The following is a 20,666-nucleotide window of genomic DNA, read 5'->3' as shown; positions in this document are numbered from 1 at the left end:
TCTCTGCAATTCTACTGATTTGTAGCCGACAATTTCTTTGACAAATTCCCCACACAGGAACGCCAAAGTCTCCAATAACAAACATTAGTCCCAATATATCACTTTATACTTCAAAGGGCTGCTGTATCTTGAACGCCTCACGGAAAAAAAAAACAAAAAAAAAGTTTTGCGGTGAATGTGAAGACACTGAGTCCAGGAAAATTGGCCCAATCACTGCATATGGTTCGTTAAAGATAAAATTTGCTGTAGGCTTAATACGCAACAGAAGGCACCGGGTATGTAAACATAAGCATTTGAGACTGGCGGGGCATCTGGAAATATTCAGTTTGGTGATTGCAGCCTCTTAGAAATAATCGGTGCCTCACTTGGTATGATCACTGGGCTCTCCTCTGGGATGGGACAAAAGGAAAACGCAATGAGCTGATTACCTGAGGGGCGACCATTTTGGGGATCAAGGATACAGAGGTGGTTGAAAAGGGGGAGTTAGTTTACAATGCTCAGCCCGCGGAGATGCTTTTGCTAACATTTAAGCTGTCTAGTGCGAAATCTGAATTGGTAGTTTGAAAAGTAGAGCTGAATAACAGTGATCAGGTTTGCGGCTCTTGGAAAGAAAACATGTAGCATCGGACAGAGCGGTGTTGTGATTGATGATTGAGGTCTAGCACTAGCAAGGGAATCGTTATTTTCTTTGGGATTTTTCTTTTAGGTAACCACAGGAAATGGGGCTTATTTATTTGGAAAAGATTTTATTGGAATAAGGAGGTATTGCATTAATACATCTAAAATTATGTGTAATGTGCAGTGTTTTATGTTAAAGGCGCTGTACCTGATCTTTACTTGAAAATCCAAATTAGTTCATTTTAAATAGTTTGTGATGGTCCAAAGTTATTCCTCACTTATCTTATGCATTCTGTGTATCCTAATGAATCACCTAAATTAGTTTCTAAGAGCGTTTCACAACAACTAGCATGCTAACACGCACTTCCTTACTATGTGACAATACATTTTGACTTATATTGAAGAGTTACTTATACAGTATCTGTACCGGGACTAAACAAATGTTGCTCAAATACATGGGAAAAATCTAGTACAGGATTTGTGTTGAAAATATCACCAAGGAAAATTATTATTATTTTTATTTATTTATTTATTTATTTATTTATCTATTTATTTATTTATTTATATATGTGTCAATGTTTGGTATCATCACAATTGCCCTTTTCAAGTGGAGAGTGTATCATCTACTTTTCTCCATGGAGATGTTATTATCTAGCCTACAATGTTCCACTATATGGCATTAAATAAGAGAAATAAAAGCCATTATGTGCAATATCACTGCCATGGGTTATATTTTGAGGGCGTTTCAGCTGTCAAAAGATTTTATATTTTGTCTGAAACTTATGGATTGCTTCTTTTTGTATGAGATTTGCCGTAGATTGAGCCAAACATTAAAAAAAATCAGATCTCCAAAATTATTGATCCATTTCAGTTGTGCACAGTACAGATACAGATGTGCAATATATCACAAAAATATCGATATCACAATGTTGGCTGACAAAATAATCGATAAAAAAAACAGACAAAAATGCAGATTGTATTCATTTTCCTAATTAGATTGTACATTAGACTTGAGTTAGCCTTGATTCTGTCTCTGTTAAGTTTTATTTTGACACAGTTTAACATTAAAACATGTGCATTTTGTTAATCGACTGGACTTATTGCGCTAAAAAGTACATACAAATACTGGAATACTATCGTTACCGCAATACAATATACATCACATCTTTTCCTCATACTGTGCAGCTCTGGTACAGCCTCCATTTCACCTTTTTAAGCAACTTCCAATTACCTTCCCCAAAAACACCTCAATTTAAAATGCTCTGTTTGTCTCGCTGCTTCAGTTCTCAACACGCCTGACAAAAAAAACTTTTAAAAGCAATTACTGTCAAGCCAGCATCACTTTAACTTTTTAACCGTGGCATTAAAATGTAAATTCTACTCGTATTGATTTATCTTGATGAAGTTTTGGGAGGCGAGGTCTTGCGGTGTTGCACAGTAAGGGGCCGAATCCAAGTGGGCTAGAGTTCACTATTTAACAGCAGGAGAATAAACAGACAAAATGTGTGTATGTATCGTACGAGGGCAAGAAAAGCAGTTGCCGAAGGGTAGTGACACATCTGTGGATGAGGTGCCAAAAGCAAACGAAGCAGGGATGAAGGATGAGCGGCCGGTACGGAAGCCAGATGTACACACAAAAAAAGACTAAATAAATAAATAAAAACTACCATATTTACGTGACAAGTCTATAGCAGGTAGTCCATTAAAATACCTGTACCTGATTCTTTTTTTCCCTCATGTATTTTGTTGCCCCAGTACAGATAATACGTCCGCTGTACTGTCTGTGTCTAATTATAAACCGTATTATTGTCCGAGATCCAGGAAGTGTGTGGTTAGCATTACTGTGATGGCCAAACTCCGCTCTCGTATCTGAAAGTTGTGAAAAGCTCTTCTAAAAGCTCCGTTGTGTACTGTCTGCGTCTAATTATGAACTGTATTATTGTCCGAGATCCAGGAAGTGTGCGGTTAGCATTACCATGATGGCCAAACTCTGCCAAAGTTGTGAAAAGCTCTTATAAACTCATCTCTGTGAGTAACAAGGATGCTTGGAGTGCATACTGGTAAGTGAGGGATAACGTTTTGGACCAATACAGACAATTTAAAATGAACTAGTTGTGTTTTTCGAATTTTTAAGATGTTAAAAATCAGGTAGGGTGCCAGATAAGTGCTGGAGTGGTGTTAGAATGTGCCCAATGTGACTGTCCAAGTGTTCTCTCATGAATGACAAAGTTTTGAAAAAGAGTTGTACTTTGGAGCAAAAATAAATTGGAGCAGAATTATTTAGCTTCTTCTTGAGGTGTTTTTGCTGTAGCTGAGGCAGAACTTGTGTGTGATAATGTGATAAGATTGGATTCAATTATCTTGATAATGTATTATTTATATCCTGTGAAACATACCCTTTACCAACGACTCATTTTTTAAATATAAGTACACCCGAGACAAGCAGAAGGCTCCCCCAGAAGGCTCCCCCAGGCTAGGTTACAGGTCAAATCTGTGGAGAGGCGACCCTGCTCGGTAAGAAATTAAAATGCAAATGTTGTTCAAGACGTTTTTCATCCATAAAAACATCTGCTTTAAAATAAATGAGAAATTATGAACTGTAATAAGTAAGTAATAAGATCTTCATGGAGACAAGCAGCCACCACAAAAAATCCACAGTAAATCTTTAAACTTATATATTACACCAAATTGACTCATGTGAGCTTTTTGTCATGTTGGAATGCTGTTACCACATAAAAAACAAACCTGGAGTTGTGTTTTGTTTCATTCTCACATGTTTGAGTAATCCTTTTTTATTAATCTGTCTATATGCAAAATGCTCTGTTCCACCTTGTGATGTCATGAAGTGGTAGTTTGCAAGTTTAACAGCTACTTTTTTTTTTACCTTTACTTCAGTAGACTTCAGCAATTCCAGGGCTGAAATAATCAAAATAATTCTCGTGGGAAGGTGTATGAAGTTTGAAAATCACAGAATGAAGCGCTTCTTGTATTTCCACACGATGACATCACAAGGTGGAACATGCGCAATTTGTGCGTTAAACATGTGTGAATGAAACAAAACACAACTCCAGGTCTGTTTGCGATGAGGAAACAAACTTATAACATAGATACGAAAATACTGTAATATAAGCCGTACAGATAAGTGCCTCTTATTTTGTGCTAACACTGACTTAGCTGGCGTCCTGCCCTGTCTATGGCCTTATGCAGTAATAGACGGGGGATTTAGCCGCGCTGACGTCATCTCTGCTCTCGCTCTTCAAACTCTGTGACATCTTCTTGCGTCATTCACCTCGTCTCCTCAGTGTGGCTCTGTGTCTGCGGTGCCACCAAAGTCATGTCTTAGTTTTTCTATTCAAGGAGGATCCAGGTTGGCACAGTAAATCCGTTTAAAATACTGCCTGAGTGTTGATGCAGGGTGAGTAATGCAAAAGTCTGACATGTTGAACAGGTGAAAGGAGTCTTGAGTTTTTGTTAGATTTGTGTTATACTATACTAGTTAAATAAAGGAAAGTAAATAAATATTGGTATTATAATATGACTTAAATCATTGTAATGTAATGTATCGTAGCGTTCTGTCATAACAACTGACGGGGGGACCAAAGATTCAGAACTTGGGTGAACAGTTTAACAATATTTATTTACAGATAAAGTTGTGCAAATGAAGGTTGACACAGCAGACAGTTGAGAGGGGGGTCGTGTGGAGTAGTCTTCGAGCGGGACGTGTGCAGCGGGGTCGGAGACAAGGAAGTCCGGTGAGCTGAGACGGAGGGTGAGAGTTTTGTACCGGTCGTGGAGAGCTGGGTCGGAGACGGAGGAGCGGTGCAGGTTCAGGGAGCAGGATCATCACTGAGGATTCGCAGACGATCTGGCGCTGAGTGTCCGGTCCTCGGTCCCTTTGTCCTTCCCAGGTGTAGCTTGATTTACGGATTAGTTGCAGGCGCGCATGGGAGGAGCCTGAATCTCCGCCCAACTCCAGGCTCTGATACAGAAGGGAGGAGGGAAAATAGCACAAAAACTTGAGGAAGACTGGGATCTTGAAGCGTTCTGGTGTAAGGAAGCACGCCAAATTTCTTCTGGTTGTTTATTTTCTGAACACAAGGGCTACTGTAGGTCCTAACCCACGCCAAAACATGAGCAAAACAAGACGGATCAGTAACTGCGGAAGAGAACCTTCACATCAAGTTATCGGCATAGCAACCAAATCTCCAAGATATAAAACAACAAAAGGTGTCAACTCTGAACTAAACACAAAATATCAGATCATTACAGTGTGATAAATGCATTTATTATGAAAAAAAAGATATATTATTTGAAAAAAAAAAAAAATCTATTAATTGTATGCCTCAGAAAATGAACTTATGAAAAATTAAATAATAAAATAAAATAAAAATGAAAATAAAAATTGAAATAAAATCAATAAATTAAATAAATAATAAAATCTAAAAATGGGTACACTAGCTTTATGAAAGAAATCCCCATTAACACAATAATAAATTACAATTCAATATGTAGTGTACAGATACAGAAGCATACAATTTTACCTGATCCTTCTCTCTCATGATCCCCACATACCTGTACTCATTTATCTGTGGTTTCTACTGCACCGCTCAATAAAACAAACACAATGCGCACACTGAAATAGTCCTCACTGCTCCATCCAGCTCTCTGCACAGGTGAAAAAGTTTTAGGTCTGAACTTGGCCGTGCCTGAGTCCTGAGTTTGCCCATTGATTTTGGTGGACTTTCTTCCCAGTGGGTAGGTCCACACATGTCCATGCCCACTCCGCCTGCACACTGCGTGGATCCCAGAAAAAGATGGGCCCTGTAACCTCCGAATACAACCTGAGAATCCACCTCCTGAAACTGTTTATTCCTCTTTCCTACACTTTTCTTTCACTCCTCCTTTCACTCCCCGGGGCATCACACAAAATACTTCTGTGTAGAAAAGCTGTGAATTTTGGGATGCAGTATGTTACTTCCACAAAAATATACCAAAAATCTAAAGTAGCTGTGAAATGTTCCATCTTGCTAAAAATATGTTACAATTTTTGTGCAGCACCTGCTTGTGTCCATGGAGATGTTATCGCTTTGTGGGAATGTTGCACAGTGTGGCATATGCATGTCTATATCCGTGAAGACGAGCGAGTAACGCCACAAGGTCGAGCTGCAGGTCGTCTGTGGAGAGGTGTTTTTCAAGGCCTTTCTGAGCAATAAAAATACACGCTAGTAAAGCAATAACATCACCATGGAAACAAGAAAAGTTGCATAGTGCACCTTTATCAATACAGGGATTTTTAAATGTGTGTATTTTTCAACCAAGCAGAAGATAGATGTGTTTAATGCAATACTGTGCAACATTCCAAACAAAGCAATGACATCTCTATGGAGACAAGAAAAGTTACATAGTGCACCTGTATTTTTTATTTTTATCTTTTTTTTTTTTTTTTTTAATCCAACACAAGATGGATATGTTTAATGCAATTTTGTGTAAAATTCCAAACAAAGCAATAACATCTCCATGGAGTTGAGGAGGCGGCAGACTCAAAACTAAAAAATGACTAAAAAGTTCCATAGTAAACCTTTAATTTAGCACATTGACTGACTCACATTACACCTTTGTTAATGAGTGAGATCCTTGTTTAATTCAATAGCGCTCTGTCCCAGTTCATTTTTGTCTGGCCTCTTACTTTCTGTTGCATGCAAAATGAAACATAGTCCATCCAAAAATACAAATGTTGTCATAGAAACTCCTGGAAATACCAGGGAAAGCTGATTATTAATTCATTTATTTTATCCATATTGCATTGGTTTGGTTATGGGAACTTTATTTTTCATCATTATAGAAACCCTGGATTCACAAATGTGTGAGACAATATCAGATCATGAATAATTTTATTTTTATTTTCATCGCTGATTTCAACCGTTGACCCCAGATCTCTGCTTGCATGTGTGCGCCGTGCCCCCGATGACTTGTAGTAACTGAGTAGAAAAATACTGCAAGAATAATACGCGAAAGAATAATACGCGAAACTCATCAGTATGCTTGGCCTGGTGGTTCACTTTGAATGTGTGTAGCGCTCCCACTAACCAAATGTTTGACAGTTCTATTTCATGATAGTTTATTACAGAGGCTGGTCAGAGTGGCCTTAGGTGCAACATAGTAGCCACAGCTCCCTCAGTCTGCCCCATGGCGCTTGTGGCTCCAAAACTGCTATTAATACTAGTAGATTGTATTTGTAGAACTGTAAACATATTAGGAAGTTTAGTTTTAGCAGCTTTCAAAGATGTATTTTGCGTTCATTGTCTTAGTAAAACACCAAACATATATTTTTGAAAATTCATTATAATTAAAATATACTTAACCCTTTAAGGACTGAGCACATTATAGACCATTATAGCTCCCTCGACTTTTATTCTTCTTTAGCCGTAAAAATCATGTTAAAGGAAGTATCAGCATGTACTGCATTTTTTCACACAACTACCTCTATTTTACATACCCATCTGTATTTTTCCTTTGACGCATTGAATAAGTGACTGGGAAAATCCCCGTGACACCTATGCTTTCATTTGTCATCTTCAAGGGACAACGTAAGCAGATTATTGTAATGACAGTAAAATATTTAAATAGCCCCATGCCTCTGCTTTGAGATGCTGTTTGAATTTACATGATCGCACAATTGGTTGCGGAGTTACGGTAATGTAAAGTCCGCAACCACGCTCTACCGGAGGCGATTGCATTAGACACTATAGGGTTAAGTTTAGGTACACAAAATGGAAAAAAAAACCATACCATTTTCAGGGGCTAAGATTATAATTTAAACTTAATCATGATTCAGCCTTGTATAGAGGATATTGTTTTTATCTGCTTCTTCAGGGAGTTCAGACTTCTCCGTGATTGGTCAAATCCACCTGTTACTCACTTAGAGCATGAGTAAGGCTGACCAATATGAGCAATGTGTGGGGAAATTTGATAAATGTTTAATCATACACTACCAGTCAACATTGATGATTCTCTTTCACTTTCAACAGAGACATCAAAACATACAAATGGGCAGATATGGAACGTAGTTAGCAAAATATAAATTCAAAATGACCCCACATTTGTTTTAGATTTCAGATTAAAATAAAAATAACCACCCTTTACACTTTTTTATTTATTTATTTTTTCTTTCATTGAGAGACGGCCAAGTGACTGTAGCACTGTTAACAAAGCAAAGAGTGGCTACACTGAGAATTTTGACTATAAAGTATAAAAATATTTAGTTGTTCTTTAACTTTTTTTTAACTATATAATTCCATATATATCTTGCGTCATATATTTTATGTTTTCTGTATTTAAAACGTAGTGTGTTCTGTATTTAAAATGTAGTGATAAGTGATAAACATAAAGAAACATTTAACCATTTAATTACAAGCATTATGAGCATTAGCATTTACTCTCAGGGGTCTGGCTTTGTATCAGCACATAGCCCACGCTTGGCTACTACATCTATCCATAACATAGTAGCATATAGTAGCATGTATATGGCACCGGGCTTATGCGAGTGTTGGTTTTCCACTGACAGCGGCCCTCTTCCCTCTGTGCTGCCGGGCTTTGACAGTTGTAGGCTCCGTGTGCAGAAATGCCTTGAACACGCTGTTCCCTTCCTCTTACATTATACATTTTACACTGTCTCCTCTCTGCTCCCCAGGGACTGCCTCCAGACACAGGTAGAACAATCTCACACTTCCATGTTTGTCTAAAATAAATGAACACTTTGGTGAGCGTAAAGAGGCTGCACCTGTTTTTTTTTTTACAGTCTTAAAAACCTGAAAAACAGATCATTTTAAACGGTTCGCAGTGGTCCAAAGTTATTCTTCACTTAGCTCATCCATTTCGAGCATCCAAATTATTCATGAGTTTATAAGCGCTTGTCACAACTCTCCAAGACCAGGGTGGTGTGAACCTAGCAATAACTAGCATGCTAACGCGCTCTTCCTGGCTACCACACAAGAAAAGCGAACATATTTTGACTTCAAGAGCTGCTTATACAATATATCTGTACTGGGGCAAGACATATTTCGCTCAAATCTAAAAAATCATGTGCAGGGCTTTTTCTTTTTCCCCAGGCGGGAGTGTGCAGAAGCCAAGAGGCACCTCGCCATCCTAGTAGGAGGTTTCATTTCTTTTCTCTTTCTCCTCCAAAGTTATTTTTATTGCATTGATCCAGGCTTGAAAATATATTGTCCGGTGCCAGTACAACACGCTCTAGGGCAATCAAAGCAGAGTTTAACATCGCACCCTGGAGGCAAAAAGCGGCAGTGATGTCCAATAGCACACTTTTTAGATTTGAGACAGATTAAACTTTCGACTGACTTTTCGTTTTTTGTTTGTTTTTTTTGTATTGGGTTAAGCGTTCGTCTAAAAACTTCAGGTTTGCCGGTTCAAATACCACGTTCTATAGCACATGCACGTTCGGTAGTTGGCAGTAGAACACAGCGGATGTTCATGTACGTGTTTTTATTGTTGAAAAAATAGTATGTTGGAACACCGTAGACTGTATATATAAATGGACGTAGCCAACCCGCTAGCCGCCGCCTTCCAAATTGTGAGTTATCATGCACGCGCTTCCGGCTCCATTGACTCCAATTCACTTTACGTTGAAAAATAGTCACCCCTCTCTCTGTAACTGCTGCAGCGAGCCTCATCATTTTGGTCTTAAAATGTTCGTATTACATGATCCTCATTTTTATCTCACTATTGTGTCCATAAATCAAGATATGAACATTAATAACAGACAAATCAGGCGCCTTCTTTCCCCAAGGTCACTCCCGCTAGTGTTAGCAACAGGTTTGATTGACAACGTTGCTAAGCGCTCAGTACTAAATCAGCGGTGCGGGCGGGAAGGGGCGTTAACTTCATCAGCCTCTCTCTGGATTGACTCTTCGGTTGCAGTCGGAATTACAAATATGGAAGTCGGCTCCAAAATTCACCCCTATAACTGCTCGCCTCGATGAGCTTCATTTGACTGGAGCTGACGTCACACTCACTTAGTCCACTTCTTAAAACTTGGTCCATTCCACATAATATGCCCCATTTACCCTGATTTGTACCTGTACTTATAAACTTACTCTCTGTACAACAAATTGGACCTTTTTCACAATCACAAAATCTGTCCTTGACCTATTTATTACACTTTTCCTTTGGCCTCCAACAGGGGTAGAGCAAGACGGGAGGTTGACGCGTTTCTGTTCTAAAAGCAATATTTCAGTCTCTCTCGCAGCCTGATCCCGGATACAATGCGTTCTACAGGGCGTCTTTGATATGCAGATTGACAGAAAGCTCCAGAGTGGGCAGGGAAACCGCGGAAAAATAGACACTGTCGACCTAGACTTTCTCTCCTCTGGTGCCTGAACTTGAGAACAATACCGGTGGATTTTTGAAAGCACTGTTGGATGTACGCAATGGGCACCAGATCTGAGGAGCAGAGCTGAACTTTTGGAGACGAGGCGAACCTACACCCCCGTGCTGGTTTGAGACTGCTTTATACAGTCAAATGTTGGAATAAGAAACAACAGGAGTGATAAATGTGTAGTAAATGAATTTTGGTGCAGTTCACTGTAAAGTCTACCGCGGAGATCTAAGGTAGTCAAATACAGATTGTAAAGCGTGTTTCAAATTGTGATGTTAACTACTGCAATTTTAGGGACAGATTCTGATGTTTTGACAGGTATGAAATCGTTTTATTTTGCAGAATTTAAATTTGGATCCAAAATATTTTCAGAAGCTGTTTATGCAGTAATGTACTAGAGGATTTAAAGTTTCCAGATGAACGTAACTGTAGTTTGGGGCGGTGTTTCGGGAGTGTTTGTCCGCTGATCTGAAGGTTGTTGGTTCACATCGCGCTGTCGACATAAACGTCACTGGTAGACCACTCACAGACCACAGATGGATGCTGTTGTTGTGCCTTTGAGCGAGACACTTAACCCACTTTGCCCCTAGTGTCTGGTGTATGAATGTGTGTGTGTGTGTGTTTCCTTGACATAAAGCGCTTTGAGTGTCTTGAAGGTGGAAAAGCGCGATGTAAAAATGTGTCTACCACCTCAAACGCAATTCATACACGCTTTTAAATTTAACTTTATTTACCCATACCTCAATACTACCGGGGCATCTTGGGTTACCATAGAGCAGTGCTGTAGGTGATTGGTCAGAAGTACTGTACCTCGTCCATTCCAAATAATTAATGTTTGTACGAGTAAGTAAATTATTTAAATTTGAAATAAAAATGTACATATTTTATCTTAATTTTCTTGATGAACCTGTGCAATTAATCACATTTTTTGTTGCGAATTTCATTATTTCTCTGTTTAAAATGTTTGCAATCAAAAATACAATGAATTACCTTGTGTTTACCTGAAGAAAAAACCCTTACATATGAAACAAAAGCAATTAAATGTAATCTACTCCAATCCAGACTGATATTCTGAATTCAAATGCCTTTAAACTAGGCTACATTTTACATTTGTGCAGTGTAGTGACCTCATTTTCCATGTTGTTTGATCTGCCTTCTCTTTCCCTATGCCTCCAATGGCCACTTGTAATTAGTCTCTGGCCTATGCTATGTCTTCATGCCGGATTTTTGGCTGTGTTCGCGATGAGAGAGTGTAGAATTCTCCTCTTTGCGCTGCCTCTCCTCCAGTGCTACGTATTTGGCTGATTTCGAACATTTGCAGATCTGTAGTGCATCCAGCCGCCTTTGGCAAACCGTTAGCTCTCAGCGCGCACCGTGTTAACAAGTGATGCTTCTATTACCTACTCCCTGACACCGCCAACAAACTCTCGCCCAACAGTCAAATTCTTCAATTGTTTCACCTTCTCTGTAATTATGTGGTAAATGATAGCATAGCGGATCTCTTTCCTCAGGCTTGTAAACTGCTGGACCTGGCAACAAACCTAAAAACTACATTTGTACTAGTCTTCTCCGGTGGGATAGCTGACTGGCACATGCTGTTGGCTACGTTCCTACTTCGAAGTCAGAAATACTCGCTCAAATTCACCAAAATTTGAGCTCGTGGAACTGATAAAGATGTCTGCAGAGTTGTAGTTTGACATTTTGTATTGTGGCACACTTTTTTGCGCATGGTTTATAAAAAATGTATGGAGAAATAGAACATGAGGACACATGTATTCAAACATTCTTGTATTTATTTAGTTTTTTAATTTACTTATTTATTGTTCTTGAAATATTAAAACTGAACAGTGTAACTTTTTTGGTACGAGTCCCTCACCTAATTGTTTCATGGAGATCCTATTGCTTTGTCTGGAATAATACACAATGTGGCATTAATCTATCATGTCATATTGTTGCATGTTGCAGTTGCATGTGTTTTTTTTTTTTGTTTTGTTTTTTTAATTGCACATAAAAAAAACAAGTTCTTACTGTGTTCTCTCCATCTTTATTCTTTATTTGGAATAAATAAAATGCAAAAAATACAGTATAAATTTCATACATATGCTGAACAATTTAAAAGGTAGAGATGCATAACAACCAATTCATCCAATTATGCATTTAACAATATAGAAAGTTCAAAAGTTCAACATTAATACAAAAACAAACATACAAACATAATTTACCCATTACATTTTAAAACCCAAGTCTCTTTCTAATTGACTTAATACCAGAGGGGAGTACATTCCATGCAGCAGCTCCTTTATAGAGAATAGTTCTTTTCATACATTCACTCCTCAGTCTGGGGACAGCCAACTCGCCTGAGGTAACTTGGCGAGTTTCACGATTATGGCAAAACCCAGTGAATACACGTTTTTCATACAAAATCTGGCTCTTTTTCCATCATAATTTAATACACGAATGCCAACACACTCTTTTGCAATTTGTCCGCCACCATTGACCAACACGGTTTATAGCACATCTTTGTAATATTAGTGCAATTAGAGCGGCTGTAGAGTTTAAAGTGCAAATGAGAGCTCAGACGAAAACAAACTGAACATCACAAAAAGTTAAAACTACGCACGGTCTGAGTAAATTCTTAAATATAATGACGTTTATGAGTTTAAGCAATTGCACAGCTGTTACCTAGCAACCATAACAACAGCCAAAACACCGTTATTTTGTGAAATGCATGGTCAAAATAATGTCTACCTTGCGGGGTAAATTGTCCGTGCGATTTGGATGGAATTTTCAACATTTCTTTTACATAAGTAGAGGTATTCAGCTTTAAAACTCACCGCTTTCTTCCACAAATTGCCACTTAACCAATGTGAAACTGTGATAAATATTTAACACCGGTATGATCCCACTGAACCAAGTCATAATTAGAAACACGTGAAAACCTGTCATATGTAGAAACTGATACTACATTAAACAGAGATCGTTAAATAACATGCCATATCTAACATCCCATTTGCTCATATTATCTTCATACAGACACTCACTTTTGCAGCTTTTCTTCCCATAAAAAATGCATGCGTCCTGACACATACACACAGAAAGATGGTTGAAGAATTCAGGCGTGCGCAGCCTAATGTCTACAATCTGTAAATGTTCATTCAGACAGCAAAAATGTACATATTGATTTAGTTGTCGAGACCAAATAGGGTTTAAGACGTGCACCACAAATCAGATTGGTTTCCTTATTATTTCCACCATGATTGCGCTGCGGAGTGAAGCGATGCCGACTAATAAAAGCGTCAAAGGAAATGGGAAATGGGTCCGCGTGTTTATGCTGATGACGGGGAAACAAAGAGGTGCATGCTGGGAAAGTGATTTAAATGTTTGTGTGGAATCAATTCAGGTGGCAGCTTCTATACAGTCTGATCAATCCCACTGTAATTACATGAAGAGGTCTGGTCACATGTAAAACTCCAGTGTTTCTTGCGTCTGTGCGTGTAAAGCAATGGCTAAGTAGGTTTTCAGGACTTACAAGTGTTGCGGTTTGGGTTAAGCTGATTATCCAAAATTTTACTCCGTATTTATTTCAATAAGCATCAGTCTAAAGCTGCACTATGTAACTTTTCTGGTGGAGGGTCTACCACTTGCTTACTTGCCTCCATAGTGATGTTATTGCTTTGATTTTGGCATTAAACTCCCCTTTCTCAACTGAAGTTACATGTTTTTCAAGGTGTTTTTGCGAGCAATAAAGAGACCTCTAATTGAATAAATGCAAGGGCGATAAGTTTAATGCCATAATGTGGAATTTTCCAGTCAAATCATTCATTTATTTATGTAGCTAGTGTCAATTCGAAACTCAAGCAGATCAGCAAAGCGCGGTCCTCGTTTAGACCTACGTTTTGCGCATTTATCTCACTAAACGTTGTGTTTTAGATCAAATTTAGCCTTGGTGATGTGTACAAAGCCAAATATTCTCTTAGTAACTACTTCAATCCTGGTCTGTGTATATTGTTGTTGTGTCATTGAGCAAAGCACCACTACGGTAACGTAAAAAATAGGCAGCTCAGGGCAGATGTCGTTACGCAAGTGTTAGAGGAGAAACAACAAATCATTGCTTCATTCTATTCACGGGTCTCTAAAGTTATGTCGGTAATACTGATAACACAACATTATCACAAATTATAAACCCATATTGTATTTCCACTTTTTTTTTTCTTTTCAAATAATTTGTTGCATAGCTGTCTTTATTTTCCTCTAAGCTAAAAACTAATTCCAAACATCTGTCCCAAGGTCTGAGGCATTTGTGTTATGTTGTTTGGAGCGTATTGAAAATTAAAGGTGCGTTCACACTCACGCAATCGCCATATAAACCTTGGGACTAAACCTGGAACTAAACCAAGGCTAGATCAGAACTAAACCAGGACTAAATCAATACGAATGCGCCCTAAATGTGTCGCTAGGTCATTTGCCAGCGCTTTTTATTTGATCGCTTTGATTGACGTTGAAGAGCTCTGAGCTGTAACAAACAGTAGCATATCCATGTAATGTCCTCCGCCAGGTGCATCATGGGACTTGTATGACATTTGAAATTCTCTAGAACGACTTATGCATATGTGCGTCAGAAAAAGGAAGCCTCACTTAACACCAGTCTATTGCTTTTTCCCAGTACAAGCCTCTCTATAAATGCCAAGCGTAGCCTAGCAATATACTTTACCAGCAAATGACCCACCATTGACTTTTCAATTTCAATTTCTCCCATCTTCGCTGCAACACTATGAGATCCAAGGGATATAGAAAATGCACAGGATAAAGTAAACCCCATGCCAGCTAATAAAATGTGATTTTTGTCTGTCATTTTAATTTAAGTATTGAAAATGCATCAGATTTGAAAGAAACAAATATGACTTGAGGGCCAATGTAGTGGAATTTGGATACTGTATTTAATAGGACCCTAATTCATATTTTGAGCAGGATCTTTGCCAGGAGTACGTAGATGGAGGACTAGCCCATTGCAGATCATTAATAATGCAAAAACACACATTTTTAAAAATAATTTAGCTTCATTTGTATGCAGAGTGAGTCAGGGTCGGGTCTTCTGTATGGACAAACACTTGGCCCTAAATGGACAAACTGCACCAACTAGCACAGAGCCATTAGCCATAACAAGTCGCTAAATGCCAAGGTTACCACATCAATACTGCATCGATCCTGCGCTTTTGCTTTGAGTCCAGATGCAGGCCACTTCACCTGACATCAGCCCATCTCCAACCTCCCTTTAGTCCACATATAAAAACATCCTTGACTTATAATGGAAGCTTAAATTCTGCGAGGTGATACAAACGTATACCGGGCTGTCAGACTGTAACGCTGAAGCCGCTGTACCTGATTTTTACTGTCTTAAAAACACGAAAAACACAACTGGTTTCATTTTAAACGGGTTGCAGTGGTCCAAAGTTATCCCTCGTTTACTTTATGAATTCTGAGCATCGTAATTATGAACCATGATGAGTTTATGAGCTTACGTCACAGTAAAGCTAACAAAAACTAGCCTACTAACCATGCACTTACTGATTCTCTGACAATATATTGCTTTAAAATTAAATGCAGACAGTATACAGCAGACACAGGGACAGAAGATCAGGTATGAGGCCTTTAAAAACACAATATTTAGTCAAATCTGGGGGAATTGTATTAATTCAACTTTGATAGGCTATTTGATTTACATTGTGTTAAAAGTAATAACAATTTTTTGAGTATTTTTTCGAGTATTTTAGAGTATTTTATTCCAATTTTGTCCTTATTCCGGAGTGAGATCTTGCCATGTGCTTGAGTCAACAGTGTAGCAGTTACACCAACAGTAGCTCCATGTATTATTCACACTGGGACTGTCCGAGTGTGTAACCTATGAACCTGTGGGTACGATCTGATACATGCTGTCCAGAGGAGACCTGAGGCCAGAGGTTATAGCCCAGAGGGAGGAGAGAGAGAGGGGAGGGAGAGGGAGGAGGAGGGTAAGGAGAAGAGTTAGATGAAAGAAGGAGGAGATATAGAGTCAGCAGGATGAAGGAGGGAGAAACGCAGGGTATAAGATAAAAGGAAAGGGATGGAAGAGAAGGAGAGACCTGAATAGAGAAGTAGCAAGATGGAGGGAAGAGAAGAGAAACAAAAGATTGTGGAAGGAGGGTGGGAATGGGCTGAGATGTTTAAGTAGGTGCGTCTTGTTCTTGTTTCCTTGTAAAAAACTGCACAGGTGTGAACAGTCAGAAATAAATTAGATTACTCCCGTCAGATGTAGCTGTTGGCGTCTCAATAACCTGATAACTCTCAGATAATGATCAGATGTTAACATAGACAGTGATGAAGAGGCAATACGAGAAGAAGAAGGAGGGAGGAGGGATATGGAGAGGTGAAAAGGCTCCAGGACTGGCCTCAGGCTCTGCTGCCAAAGCCCAGCTCCGTGCACTCTGTTTGAACGCTGTTGTGCTGGCCGTGCAGAAGACTAACCCATGCGCCACTGTCTTTGTGTCTCCATTTGGCAGTTCTCAGACAGGAGTTGAAATGTGTTCAAGAAACTCCCTAATCCCACCGACTTCAATTGCTCTTTAGCCCCGCACTGGGTTACAGAGTTAATGGAGAGATTAGACATGAAGAATTAGGGGGACAATGTAATCAAAACTGTTAGCTTGATCTGGTGTTTTTAATGAGGGTGTTTTAAAAAAGAAATGAAACAGAAAATCTTGAACCTGATACCTGATGAATATTAGTCTCATTATGCTACTTTCCAATCACGCCATAAAGTCCAGATTATAATTTTAAAGAGGCGAGTTTATTTGTAGAGCACGGTTTGAACAAAGAGTCAATGAAAGTGCTTTATGAAATTAAAATCACAATACACACACACACACACACACACACAAAATGAATAACTTAATCATAATACAATTAACCTTAGAAGAGAAGAGTGCAGATAAAATCCTTTCAGTCCAAAACGAGAGGTATTTTATCAGTATAACTTGATTTACTGGCTCTCTGCTTGTTTTTATGCAGTGAGGGTTCAAATGACAGTGTAGTTATACGTATTTGTTTAAAAATCAATATGTATAATAAGTAATAATAATGTCTACTACAAAACAGGTTGGTAGCTCAAGTCCCCCATTGCACACTGTTTATGGATGCTAAGGCAAGACACTTTCATCTTGCAAAATTAGCATGTGTGAGTTGAATTATGACAGGTGTTTTGTCTGCATAATCATTAATAATAGAGTGAGAATGTTTTGTTTAGTTTTTTTCCCGTAGAAGTAAAAATGTTAAGAACTGATATCTGTTTTTGCCTTAAGCCTTGTATTGGTTTTAGTGTACTGGCTCACTACTTTTTATGATGCAACGTGGGATTGAGTGCACTACAGTTGAGTCCACTAGACTTCTGGCCTCCTCTTCAAATAATAAATACATGTGCAAAACCTTTTTTTTTTTTTTTTTAAACAACCCCCCACTGACAAAACACTACAGCCACGTTGCTTTTTGATTACAACTTTTTTTCATTTTCACATTTAAATATTTGCTAATTTGTTAAACCCATTCATTTTGCAGTCATCATTCATTTGTGTTTTTGTGTCTTGTTTTTCTTTTGGTTGCCGTGCAGGTTCTCCCATGCTCTCCCCCTCCTGTCCGTCATCTGTCATTGACCAATCACATCCACAGTCCACCAGTCTCCATGACAACCCATTGTTAGCAAACGCGGCCGAACCGGGCTCAGAGGAAGAGGAGGAGGAAGAGGAGGAGCCCGTGGACTATGCCTCGCGCTTGTACTTACCAGTGACACATGGTAAATTCAAAATAAAGTACTAAGTTACTAACAAGTAGTTTATAGATAATCTCCTTTTCACTGACTAACCCATTGCATCAGTTTGAACTCATTTACATGCACCTTATGGCATGCTGTTACAACATTATGTGAAGGTATATACTCTCAATTATTGGCATGTTTTGTGGAAGTAATACAGAATTACTTTTGAAGATCAGCAATTTATTCATAGGGCAAAGAATCATGGGCTATGTAGTTCCATGTGCAAAGCGTACACATATACTTTTGGCCAGGGAGTCCATTATAACATTATGAGACTGGTATTCCATTAGTAGTAGTGGTAGAAGTAGTCGTAGTTGTAGTAGTAGTACTGTAACACTGCATTATTGTCACATTTCTCCTACATTTGTCCGTTTACTGTGGCTTGGTTTTCTAATGTAATAGGCCGATGCTACGAACTCTCACCACATCCCACCTGTTTGCTGTTAAGCTTGAAGCATTTAGTTTGGTTTTATTTATTTTCACTTCATAAAAAAATACAGAATAAGATACTTTATACAATAGAATGTGAAGGATGGCTACCAAAAACCTTCGGGGGGCTTAAAATGCGGTACGCTCCATATAAAGAGCATACGGCTCTAATAAAACAGTGGAACATTCATATGTGTAGCTTATGAGAGATAAAGTACATTAATACAAACAGAGTTACACATCAAGTTTAACAAGAAATGTCAGATGGAAAAGTGCAGTTATTCAGAAGCAGGCGTTTTAGAGCGTTTTTAAGTTGACATTGTGCAAACTGTACAAAGGAGGACATTTTACATCTGTATAGAACACTGTATAGAGCATTAAGCTGAGAGTGGGTTGTGTGAGAGTAAAGAGCTCTAATGGGATTTCCACTATGAGTTGGATAAGAATGAAATTCATTATTAAAGGCAAACATAATGTAGAGATGTTGAGGGAGCATCTTTCTAATAGAACTTCTAATAGAACAAATTGACTAATTTGGAGTTGGTTCACTGGGTAAACAGTGAGGCTGACAGTAGCTCAGTTGATAGAGTCTGTGCACTGATCTGAAGGTTAGAGGTGTGAATCCTGCTCTTGACATTAAAAAAAACAAAAGATCATCTATAGAGTAGTTAGGTACAGCTCCCACAGATGAATGCTGTCATTGTGTCCTTGGACTAGACACTTAACCCTCCTCACATTAGTGTCTGTGTACACTGGTGTATGAATGTGTGTGTGAATAGGTGAGTGATTCCTTGATGTAAAGCGCTTTGAGTGCCTTGAATGTAAAAAAACACTATATAAAAATGTGACCATTTAAACTGTCAATACTCTGGCCAGTTTGAACATTGAAGGAGTGTCTGCGACCCACACTAAATATTATTTGCAAAACTTGCTTTTGGAGATGCAGGTTTGGCTTTGACTGTTTGCATTTAAGAGGCATTCTCACTCCCTGTGCTTCCCAGTTATCCAGCGCCACTTTACATATGAATCTATAAAAACATCCTCAGTTTATATTGCTGGTGCGTAGCTTTGAAAAGTGTGAATACGATTTTCTGCCTCTCAATTCTGAGCAGAGGCACTTAATCATTGTATGTGAGGCGAGGGAACACATGTGTTTGTTAGCGACATTGACCTTTGGTTAGCTGCTTTCTGATGCCGTGCCCCTTTCAGATCTGACAGGGCTGATAAATAACTACCACCACAATCTGTTCACAAACAAACATACAAACTAGCCTCTTTAATCTTGCACGGAAGCTATATAAAGTGATTCTACAAAATTAGAAATCAAAACTGTAACTATTGTGTGACATCCCATGAGTGAAGACAGGTGTGTAGAAATGAGTTGCATTTAGCCTTTTTAAAACTGTGCAAAAAACGTGTAAAAGGTTTGCAGTGGTCCAAAATTATTCCTCACTGACCTTCTGCATTCTGAGCATCCTAATTATTCACTGTGATAGGTTTATACATTTTTCATAACTTTCAGAGACCAGATCTGAGTTTTGCCGTGACAGTAAAGCTAAAACTAGCATGCTAATGATACACTTCCAGATTATCGAACACTAAAATGCTTTTAGATGCAGGCAGTACACATAAAACATATTTTGACATCTATAGCTGCTTTATACAATATATCTAGGGGAAAGATACATGGAAAAAATCAGGTACATGTCCTTTAAGTTCGACGCAACGTTATAGAGTAAACTTAAGAGTGAGAGTAAACGCGACGGTTTTACTCCCCCTTTGCGTTCACCTTTTTCCCTTTTTAGTAGTTGTTTAATATCAGCATATCTAAACTCCATCTTGTTTGCGATCTTCCTTCCTCCTTAAATGTTTTTTGTATGTGGAAAATCACACAAACTTGAGTAGTTTAATGGACCTTGCGGACGCGCTGTTGTCGGGACACTTTGCAAGCTGTGCTGACGCGAGATTGAACTTCTGTTGACTTGCACATGCCGTGCTGCCAATTCTGCCTCTCAATACCTCTGCCAGTCTAGTCACGCCTTCTCTCTCCCTCCTTCCCTCCCTCTCTCTTTTTATTACTTGTTCGCTTTCCAACTTCCTCCTTTCCTTTTCATGCTTGCCTGTGTCCTATATCAGAGCAAAAAAAAACAAAAAAAAAATCTCTTGAAACCTTATCTCGTTTCTCGGAGTAACCACCAACACATTTTAGCTCAAAACTAGCGCAATTACGCCCACAAAGTCCAAGGAAGGGTCAACGATCTGTAAGCGTAGACGAAACTGGGTCTGCTATTTGCGCATTTGATCTAGACGAGGCAACGCAAAGGTTTAGACAGAAAGTGTGTCTGGAAAAAATTACAGAGAGTATTTGAAAGACGAACATTTTGA

At 38.7% G+C, this 20,666-nt stretch overlaps 1 protein-coding gene across 2 annotated transcripts in view; it reads left to right on the top strand.

Moving 5' to 3' along the window:
• Positions 1–20,666, top strand: part of LOC117393469 (teneurin-3) — a 516,796-nt gene that overhangs the window by 213,421 nt on the left and 282,709 nt on the right. For both annotated transcript variants that reach the window (XM_055225737.1, XM_055225739.1), the window contains one exon: positions 17,649–17,831. In XM_055225737.1, coding sequence (XP_055081712.1) covers positions 17,649–17,831 — 183 coding nt within the window. The remainder of the gene's footprint in view (positions 1–17,648; positions 17,832–20,666) is intronic.

The sequence above is a fragment of the Periophthalmus magnuspinnatus genome, chromosome 1 (genome assembly GCF_009829125.3).
Source record: "Periophthalmus magnuspinnatus isolate fPerMag1 chromosome 1, fPerMag1.2.pri, whole genome shotgun sequence".
Lineage (NCBI taxonomy): Eukaryota > Metazoa > Chordata > Actinopteri > Gobiiformes > Gobiidae > Periophthalmus > Periophthalmus magnuspinnatus.
Note: the sequence above shows the minus strand (reverse complement) of the source record. Positions and strands in the feature narration are given on the sequence as shown.